Below are 10,908 nucleotides of genomic sequence, written 5' to 3'. Positions count from 1 at the left end.
TTGACGCTTATTTTATTAAGAATCTCCGAGCTCTATGAAGGTGGTGTGTCTTTTAAAATTACCACCCTGATAAATTTTCAGTCTTTGTCCATTCACTACCCAACTTCTCTTAGTTTTAGGGTCTTCTATCTCTATAGCTCGACCTGGTCTAACTTCTTTGAAAATGAAAGGCCCTTGCCACTTTGATCTTAATTTTCCTAGGAAAAGTTTTAGCACTTTGATCTTAATTTTCTTGGGGAAAGTTTTAGCCTTAAATTGAACAAGAGAACTTATTGTCCTTTTATAAATTCTCTTCTTTGAATCTTTCTATCATGATGCCTCTTTACTTTGTTCTCGTAAATTTTAGAGGATTCATAGGCTTCTAATCTCATTTCTTCTAATTCGTGTATGTTGAGATTGTTGATAGGGGAGCATTGTTTTAGCTGAACCTACAATCTCAGAGCTTCTGGTTTTTGATGATGATAACATAATTAATAACACATTGTATATTCGACTGCATTAGTAGCTAAGTCGATTAAAATGCATCAGAATTGTGTTTATCTATAAATTGACGCGAACTTGATTTCTTTAAGGACTTTTGTGAATCTAACATTTTTGTGATATCTTTTGCAGAAAGTGTGTACTTACAAAACGAGAGAAAGAGCTCCAAGAAACAAGAAGTGACCGTGGTGATCATCTCCTTGTGGATTCTTGAAGAGCAAGTTAACTGCACTTACAAAGGCTGATCAAATCTGCACATTAAGTGTAACCAAGAGATCAGAGGCTACAATCTTGTGAAGATTGGGTTGAGGTTCCCTGTTGTGATTACAGAAAGAAGAGCGTGCTGCGTTCTTGACTTTGACGGTGGTTCAAAGGGTTTAGACTACAGGAGAGGGGATTCTTGCTGCTAGTTTGTTTGTATATACCTATATTTTGATTAGAGGGTTAGAGAGGTGTTTTATATTTTTGACGTGAGGTTGCTATAAAAGCCTTGTTGTAAAAACCTTGATCATTATAGTGCATTGGTTTCCTGTGGTTGGAAGGACACTGGATGTAGGCTTGGCCGAACCAGTATTAAAACTCAACATTTGATCTTTCTATCCCTGCACTCTTTTATTCAGTTAACTTCTTACTGTACTTAATCGATTATATTTCCACTGCATAAACAAATCTTTTTCCTTGCGTTTCAAGAAAGTTTTTAAAGGCATCTACTTTGCGATAAAGATTTAAAGAAAACATTATTTTTACATTTCACCAATTCACCCCTTCTTGGTGTGAGAAATTAAGCCATTCTATTTTCAACCGTGTATTTGTAGTTTCATTTTTTCTCCAACAGATTTTAAGTCAAATTGAGGGTCTTCAACACCAACAATGATTTATACTCGAGCTCCACTAGTAATTGACATAAACTAGTTGAAATATATTGAGTCCAATTGAAGTTTTAAAAGTTTTTCTATAAGCCCAAAGTGTCTCATGTAGCTTTATAAACCAAAAGTGTCTCATGTAGCTTTATAAACCAATCCCTTTTGGAATTGGTTATTGGTTTTTCCAAAATCCTCTTTAGTTCTTAGTTGGTCACCTCATCTTGTCCATTAGTTTGAGGGTGGTATGATGTTGCTACTTTATGCTTTACCTAGTAGTGTTCTAGCACCTTCTTTAGCTGTGAGTTACAAAAATGACTTCTTTCATCACTAATGAGAACTATTTGTGCTCTATACCTATAGAATATGAATATGTTCCTTTTTAAGAACTTGATCATTATTTTTGAACCACCCCTTTAACTGTTATGGCTTCAACTCATTTTGATACATAGTCCACAACCACTAGGATGTACTCATGAGTATTGGACATTAGTATTGGCCCAACAAATATATCCCCCAACAGTCACATATTTCTACTTCTAGCATGTATTACAATAGTAATTCATTTTTTTGTGATTCCACCATTCCTCTTACGTCTATCACATTTCTTACAATATTCATTATCATCCTTAAGAATATTGGGCCAATAAAATCTAGATTCCAATACCTTAGTTATTGTCATGTCCCAATTATAGTGTCCTACATATAGTGAATTATGATAGTGCTATAACACATCCGTTATTTCATCACCAAATAGGCATCTTCTCACCAGTCCATTTGTACCTATCTTGAAAAGATAAGGGTCATCCCAAACATATTTCTTAGAATCCTTATATATTTCTTCCTTTGGTACCATTGGATCACACCAATTGCTTTAAAGTTTACCATATTAGCGAACCAAGGCCTTTTGTTGATTGATATTAACTTTTCATCAAGAAAGGTTTCCATAATCTCCTCTTCTTTGCTTGTTATTTTAGAGTTTGTGAGCCTGGATAGGTGATCAACTACCAAATTTTCATTTCCTCTCTTATTCTTGATCACCAGGTCAAATTCTTGCAACAATAGTATCCATCTTATCAGTCTAGGTTTTGAATCAAGTTTTGTAAGGAAGTATATGATTGCAACATTATCAATGAACATTGTGATATTTTAACTAATGAGATAGGCTCGGATTTTTCTTAGCCTAAAGAAAATAGCAAGAAGTTCCTTTTCTGCTGTGGCATAGTTTATTTGTGCTTCATTAAGCATCTTGCTAGAATAATGAAAAACATGAAATTGCTTATTCTTTCTTTCCTAAAAAACATCTCCTACAACATAATCACTTACACCAAACATCATTTCAAAGTTAAGATTCTAATATGGTGCATTGATTATGGGTGTTGAGCTCAGCTGTTGTTTCATTGCAACAAAAGCTTCTTTACATTCATCATGAAAAACAATTTTTCTATCCTTGATCAATTCGTTGCTTAGAGGTTTGTAAATTTTAGAAAAATATTTGATGAACCTTCTGTAGAATCCAACATATTCTAAGAAACTTTTGGTTCCTTTAACATTGATAGGCGGTGGAAGATTTGCTATCAACTCCAACTTGGATGGGTCAACCTCTATTCCTTTTTTTGAAATCTTGTGACCAAGGAAAATTCCCCTCTTACAATAAAATGACATTTCTATTCAAAACCAAGTCGGTTTCCACACACCTTTTCAACACAGTGTTGAGATTTTCAAAGAAATTATAAAATGATGATCCAAAAATAAAGAAATTGTCCATTAATACCTCAACACTTTTCTCAATTAAATATGAAAAGATGGAGAACATACACCTTTCGAAATTTGTTAGAGTGTTGCACAAGCTAAATTGATGGGTAAATGTCGTCTTTTCTTGGTCCAAAGGGTCTACTTCCATTTGATTATAGATTGTGTATCCATCCAAGAAACAATATTCTTGCCGAAGAAGTCTTTCCAACATTTGATCTACAAATGGAATTGGAAAATGATATTTTCTAATGGCTTAGTTCAATTTTCTGTAATCTATACACATCCTCCATCTTGTCACAATCCTTTATGGAAATGAGTTCATTATTTTCATTTAGATAGGGCTGACCCAAGCACTATATGGTATTGGACAAATCATCCCAGCCTTAAGTAGCTTGATCATTTCCTTTCTTCCCACTTCTTTATAGTGTGGTTGAGACGCCTTTGAGGTTGAGTCGTAGGTTTGTACTCATCATTCATCAAAAATCTTGTGCATAACATAGCATGGACTAATACCTTTCATATTAGATAAGGTCTAACCTATCGCACCTTTGTTGGCTCTTAACACCTCCACTAGCCTTGTCTTTTTTTCACTTGTGAAGGTATTGCTAAGAATCATAGGTTGTCCACCATCATTTTCATGAAAAACATATTTTAGATGTGATGCTCATTATTTCAACTCCAATTATGATTGCTTCTCCTATTCTTTTTTTTTTAGGCTAAGCTCCAATCTTGGAGTTGCAATGGAGGAAATCTCTCTGGTTTGGTCCAGATCTTCTAAACATTTTTTAATGACATCCTTATGTTTTTCCGTCCACCCTTTGAGCTGATTTGTTAAAACCTTCTTAAGGGAATCCGTGTTTGCAGCCTTTTCCTGGATTTCCCAACATACCTCATCAAACAAATCCACTCTGAAGCAATCTTTTTATTAATAGATCTTTCATTTCTTCAAATACATTCAAGTTGACCTTGCCATTTTGCACTCATACTTTTAGCTTGCCATTATCAACATCAATGATAAATTTGGCTGTTTTCATGAAAGGTCTTCCAAGAAATGAGAGGCAATTTTGAATTTTCTTCCATATCCATGATTATAAAGTCTACTAGGAAGTATAATCTATGTACTTTGACCAATAAATCTTCCACAATTCCATATGGATACTTGATAGATCTATCTACCAATTGAAGTTTCACTCTGGTTGGCTACACTTCAACATCTCCAATTCTTTTTACCTTGGACAAGGGCATCAAGTTGATACTAGCTCTAAGAACCAACTACGCCTTACCCACTGCCAAGTTCTTAATAGCCATAGAGAGTGTAAAACTACATGGATCCTTAGACTTTTGAGGCAAAGACTTTTGTATCAAGGCGCAACACCCAACTTCAAATTCCATAGTCTCCTCCTCTTAAATTCTTCTTTTCTTTTTGAGCAGATCTTTTATGAACTTGACAAAGGTAGGAATTTTCTCCATTGGTTCATTGAAAGATATCACTACAACAAAATTGTGAATAGACAACACTTTTTTTGGTTAATAGACAATGATTTTTAGGCACCGTCTATTGGAGCAATATCTATTAAGAGACAACGCTTATAAAACAAAGTTCTATCTAATGACATTTTATAGACAAAGCTTGTTTGAAAAAATATTGTTTATTGACATTTAAATAAACAATGGTTCCTACAAAAAGTGCTCTCCATCGATATGAACTGCACATAGACAACACATGTTTAAAAAATCATTTTCTATTAGTTCAAACATTTTTTTATAATTTATTTAATTTTTTCTTCAATGCCCTTAAATTTCATAAATGTAAAAAAAATATAAAATATTAAGAAGAATATGATAAAGATCACAAAAGCAATACTCATTACTTTAGTGTATCACATCATAATAATATTCTGAAATACATCTAAATAAACAAAACATAGGAAAACAAAAAACAATGAATGACTAATAGATATAACTTTCTAACATGTTTCTAATAAATCCCTACTTTTAACATGTTGGTAGTCAAACATAGTTTTGCAAGTTGCGCAATTCCATCAAAAGTGAAGTTTAAACCACTCAAAATCCAGTGCGTATCATGACTTTGTTGTTGAACTCACTCTTACTCATAACCTAGTGTAATTTTTCTCTAAGGTGAAATTCCAAGAAAATTTCATTAGAATTCATTTCATTCCAATAAAGAAACCAAACTATTTTCAGATACAGTAAAGGGAAACACCAAAATAAAGACTTGGTATGACTAAGAAAACTATTAGATTTATGTGTGAGATAGAAATGACAGACCTCTATCTTTGGAAAGATTGTTGACAAGTTCTTGGATAGCCTTCTTGCCCAATGTATCCATTAAATACATAGTAGTAGAAGCTACCTCCCTAACGGTTACTTTTCCATCATAATCTTTGTAAACAGGCCCAAAACAACTCCTAATATATGCACATCGTTGGAAGCAAATCAGAAATCATCATGCACATGACCAATCAAATTTATCTTGTGAAAAACATTATTTAACTTTTAAAAGAAAAGTGGAAATCTATTCTTCCCATTTGGGGTTGATTGTTAACCTTTCAACATGGAAAATGACTTTAGACAATATATCTCTGCATTCAAATGCAAGCAACTTATAAGTGTAAACTAAAACATAATGAAAATGTATTCATATCTTTCTCTTATGTTTTGATAAGTGTTTGGTATTAATTGATTTCAATGTTAAAATTAGTGCCGTCAAAATGGGTTGAAACCGGTGAGCCAACCCGGCTCACCACAGATTTGAGTCGAGTTGGGTTGGAAAAAAATACAAAAATTTTGATGCGAGCCAATTTTGACCCAACTCACTAAGAACCCGACTCACACGGGTTGAACCCGTGGTGGGTCGGGTTGGCTCACCAACCCACCTATTTTTTTTAATTAAATTAAATTAATTATTTAAATCCTATTTTTTTTATTGAAATCAAATTAATTAAATTAATTATTCAAAATGCACAACCTTTACTCCCTCTACAAATAAAACCCTAAGATTATAGACTGGATAATATTATAGATGGAGATAAAAGAGAAGATGCTTAAAGAGAGCATAATATTGTGGATTTATCCATTCAGGACTCCAATTTAATAGATGGATAATATTATAGATTGGATAATTCAGGAATATATCATTTGTTTTATCTTGTTTTTAGACCTATCTACAAGTATGACAATTTTATCTTGTGCTATATATTTTTGTTAACGGCTATATGTAGTTTCTTGGTCAAACGGTTGTATATGTCTCATTAAATTAAATTGGCAAATTTTTATGCTTGATAGCTTAGAATATATATAACAATATATTTCTTTTGTTTCATTTTCTTTTATATCAATTGGTCCAATTATTACTGTTTCAATTTAATCGATCAAAGTAACATGTTATAAGAATCTGAGAAGAAGAGGGTGAAAAAAAAGTTAATTAAGTGAGCCAATGAGCCAACCCATTTAACCCACCAACCCGTGGTGGGTCAGGTCAGGTTAGAATTTTTTTAGCTTGCTAATAAATGAGTCGGGTTGGGTTGGCTCACTAAGTGGCCAACCCATGGTGGGTCGGGCCGGGTTACCCGTTTTGACAACTCTAGTTAAAATATCACTTATCTTTCTTTAATTTTGTATAAAATCCATGATAACTAACCCACTTTTACTTGTTTTGCAAAACTACAACATTTTGGAGAGTGAAAGCTACATTTTGGAGAAAATATGAAGAAATAAAACACTTTCTAAGGAATTTTGTATAGTTGCAACGCTATCTAAGGGCTTGAGCCATCAAGAAAACCCAACAAAGGAGGTTTCCTCAAGCCTTGACCTGATGCTCAACCCATGGGGAATCCTTCAATATAAGCTTCAATTGTAAGAACACACTACTTAAGCTATAGATAAAACCCACATAAGAGGCAAACCTCACTATTGGAGCCATAAATCACCGCTTGAGTTGCACTATCAGACTCTATAAATACAACACTTCAATATCAGTTTAAATAGGAGTTTGGTGTTCAGTTTTAGATACTTTCTGAACACACTTTAGAGAGAGACTCTAGAGAGTCTTCTCATACACATCCTCTATAATTAGTAGAACATCTTTAGAGGATTAAGAGAGGGATTCTCTCTAATTTTGTACTTCTTTCTATCAATTATGGGGAGCTAAATCTCTAAGCATTGGAGCAAGACATAAACAAATTTGAACTCTCTTATATTAAGTAATACCTTCACTTATGTGTGATTTCTTTTGATCTAAACTTTGTTAATTGATTTATATTTAACATTGGATGAACTGATCACTTGTCCTATCTAACTTGTTATGATTGAGTAGAAAATGGTCTTAAGTTATGGTCCAATCAATTATCTTATGGGAATCTAGATGTTAGGAAAAGATCTAAGGTGTGAAACTAAAGATAGAGTCCTAACCTTAATGCAGGTGAGATGGTTACACAATCATTAATGATTCAAATTGAGTAGGCTAACAACAAACTAGGCTCTAAGTGTCAGGAATGGACTTGGAGTTACATTAAAAGAGAACTCCCAAGACTTGATATCTGAAGCAACATTTTTTGAGATAGATCTGATACAAGAGAGGGAAAATTTGTGATGTCAAGCTTCAACATGGTTTGATCATTCAAAAATCATTCATTTAGCAACTTAAACTGATTTTCAATTGAATTTACAACATTATCACATATACAAATTCGTTTTTTACACATCATATGTCTTACAAAAGATCAAATTAGTGGAAATATTGTATATTTTTTTCAAATCTATATGGTTACGACACTTGTTTACTATAACAATCAAGTATACTTGTTAGTATATTTCAGTAAATAATTATAAAATTACGTTTAAAAAAATCTCTTAATTTTTTTAATACTAAAATATGTTTAAATTAATTATAACTTTACATTTGATAATAAAATTTAATTAAATTAATATAAGTGTTCGTTAATTTTTATTAGTATTATAAATGATATTTAATGAGTTAAAATATTTTTTTCAATAAATTTTAAATTTTTTAGGAAAAAGAGAATGACCAGTTATCTTTATTCTCTTATATTTTCTTATACTGATTTCAGGCTTTGTCTCCGTGCTTTCTTCTATTTTAGAATTCTTCTTTTGAGAGTCATGACGTATTTCATTCCTTAAACCTCATGTTGTCTGTGTGAACAATATTTTTAATCTCATTTCTAGTAGTCTGGGCAAAGTTAACTTAAAATACTTAAACTATAGTTAATCCATACTTTTTTAAACTTAAAAAATTAATAATACAGTTAACTAAAAACTAATTAAACTAATTAATAATACAGTTTAAAAAAACTGAACTATTTTATATTCAGTGCAGGTAACTGCAGTTTAAGTTTATATCTGTTTTGCAGGCTTCATTTGCTTTTTGCCTTACATCCCTTTCATTCCACTCACTCGGTGCTGCTGTTGAAGGCTGCCGCCGAGGTTACCGTTGTTGAAGGTTCGCTGCCGTCGAGGTTACCGTTGTCGAAGGTTCGCCGTCATCGAAGGCTCGCTGCTATCGAAGACTCACCGCTATCGAAGGCTTTTCCGCACTCTGCCGTCACTGAACTGTCGAAGGTTCTACCTCCATCGTCGAAGATTCTGAGAACACTTCTCCTTTAACTGGAAAAGAGAAGCAAATCTGGAACCCTAAGGTATGAATGTTTTTCCTATTGTTCAAACATTTTTGAAATGTATTCTTAGTTGTTCAAACATTTTGTTAGACATCTTGTAACGATTGCTTGTACGTGGAGAGAGCATTTGGGGTTCTTCCATCATCAGTGGCCAAGGTACTTTATTATTCCAATAAGGGTTTTAAATTACCATCTGGGGTTCTTCCATCATCGTTAAACACTACACCATGCTTTGCCAGTAGTTGTCCTGTTTATTGTGTATGAAGATTATTGTGCAGTTAGAAAAGTTAAAATTGTTTGCCAATCAAAGTTTCCTTAGTGGTATATTTCATCTCAGTAATTAAAATTGGTATACTTTGTGTGGCCAATTTTTGTTGAAAAGCAGTGCCACAATATTATGGTACTGTATTTGCATTTTATCCCAATTGTATTGTCAATGTCAACAACACTACTAAGTTCAAAGTTCTCGCTAAAATCTTAGTCCTATAGTAAAGAGATCGATAAATGATTGGGCACTGCCATTGGCCTGACACTGACTAGTATCTATAACCCTTTGAGAACCCTATGATTTTGTGTAAAAGGTTTTTGCTACAAGAGAAATGGTGCTTAAGTAAGGGCTGTGATCACCTTTTCTGATATCTTTCTTTCTCATTCTCTTTGTAGTACCAAGAGGACCCCCAATACCCTTTAACATAACACATGCACAACCAGAATCAATTGCTTAACGAAAAGAAAGAAATTATAAAAGAAAAAAGAGAAGAGAAAAAGGAGCAATGATTATGTATATTAGCTACTCTTTCTGGGTTTGTTTTTCCTCCTAGCTCTGCTTCTGGATGGCTCCACTTTTGGAAGTTGTATCTCCTCTTGTTTTTCAACCATCATGCATGCTGCTGATGATGTTCCTTCTTCCTCGTTGGTTGTAACTTTTTCCATTGAACTTTCTGTGCCTTGTGCTGATAAAGAACCTCCTCTATGCTGTTCAATCACTTGTGCCTTCTCCTCTTCACTTTCTTCCCCATCATCAATACTCACTATTTCTTATTTCCAAATTTTCAATTCAAAGAGATCACGAAATTTGCACCATCAATACCAAATCTCCCAACCCTTAACCCTTAAATTCGTTCACTGGATATGATAGGAAGAAAAAGATGATTCTGTTTCTAATGCAAAATACACACACATACCCTTTTCTTAATTTTTATTTTGCAATATGTTAAAAGCAAGAAGACTAATATCTTTGACCAGAATCCTTGTTCTGGAAACTCTATAAAAGCAAGGCCTTTGTAAACTATAGTGACATAAAAAAACAAAGGACTATAGGTCTTCGTTCGGGTGCCAATTAAATAAACGATTCATAGCATCATCTTTCACTTTCCTTTTTTGTCCATTCATTCTGTCTAGTGTCATTCCAATTTATTTACACGTTATTTTCTTCCCACCACAGCAGAAAAAAGAAAGAAAGAAGTAGCAAAAAAAGTAGTTATGTTAATTGCTTATGCTACTAGAAGAAAGTAGAAAGTAGAAACTAGAAAGTAGAGTAGTAGTAGTAGTAGTAGTAGAAGACAGTGTGTGCAGAAGGGTAAACAGAAATGAGAAATGAAGAAGCTTTCTCCTTGACTGCTGAATAAACTAACCCAGAAGAAAGTGTGGTGAGTGGAAAAGTAATAACAGGAATAACCATGGTTAAGTGTGTGTGTTGTACTACTCACACGCAGTGTTCCAGTCTGACCACTTGTGTTGCTTCCCGGGTTTCGCGTCCTTACTCTTCTGTAGCTTTAAATGTTGTTGGGGTCATCACACTTCACACAGCACAAACACAGTTAGTGTGTGTTTGAGTATTTCTTTTTCTATTTTTCTTACCCTTTTCACTGTCAACTCTATCTTCAATCATTCATCCATGATCTTTGTAAAAACTGGTACTTCTTACTTCATGGATTGTGTCTTGTAACCCTCAGGAAAACAGTGAGAGTTATATGTAAACCTGTTAGTATTTTGAAGGTTGTGAAAGGAGTAGTTGATGGGATAGAGAAAATGTAGAGATAGTAGAATGTAGAAGTAGTAGTTGAAAGAAGTGTTGTAGTTGTCTTTAGTTGTAGTAGATGTTGGTTCATACAAATGGTAGATGTTGGCTACATACAAATGTTAGAGTTCATGGGTAT

At 33.4% G+C, this 10,908-nt stretch overlaps 1 protein-coding gene across 1 annotated transcript; it reads right to left on the bottom strand.

Annotated features, from left to right (window-relative positions):
* Window positions 1–8,860: 8,860 nt before the first annotated feature.
* Window positions 8,861–10,640, bottom strand: LOC148205131 (uncharacterized). Its single transcript, XM_088103217.1, has 2 exons — window positions 10,610–10,640; window positions 8,861–9,786 (listed from the first exon to the last, which is right to left on the bottom strand). The coding sequence occupies exons 1-2, from the start codon at window positions 10,638–10,640 to the stop codon at window positions 9,536–9,538; spliced, it is 282 nt and encodes a 93-aa protein (XP_087959343.1). The 3' UTR covers window positions 8,861–9,535.
* Window positions 10,641–10,908: the final 268 nt, after the last annotated feature.

This window comes from Vigna umbellata, chromosome 1 (assembly GCF_029865625.1).
Source record: "Vigna umbellata cultivar VRB3 chromosome 1, Vumbellata_1.0, whole genome shotgun sequence".
Classification (NCBI taxonomy): Eukaryota; Viridiplantae; Streptophyta; class Magnoliopsida; order Fabales; family Fabaceae; genus Vigna; species Vigna umbellata.
Note: the sequence above shows the minus strand (reverse complement) of the source record. Positions and strands in the feature narration are given on the sequence as shown.

Coding starts and splice junctions, on each gene's coding strand:
- LOC148205131 (XM_088103217.1), bottom strand. CDS start 10,640: ATGATTGAAGATAGAGTTGACAGTGAAAAGG. Junction 9,787..10,609: donor TAGAGTTGACAGTGAAAAGG/GTAAGAAAAATA, acceptor TTTGGAAATAAG/AAATAGTGAGTATTGATGAT.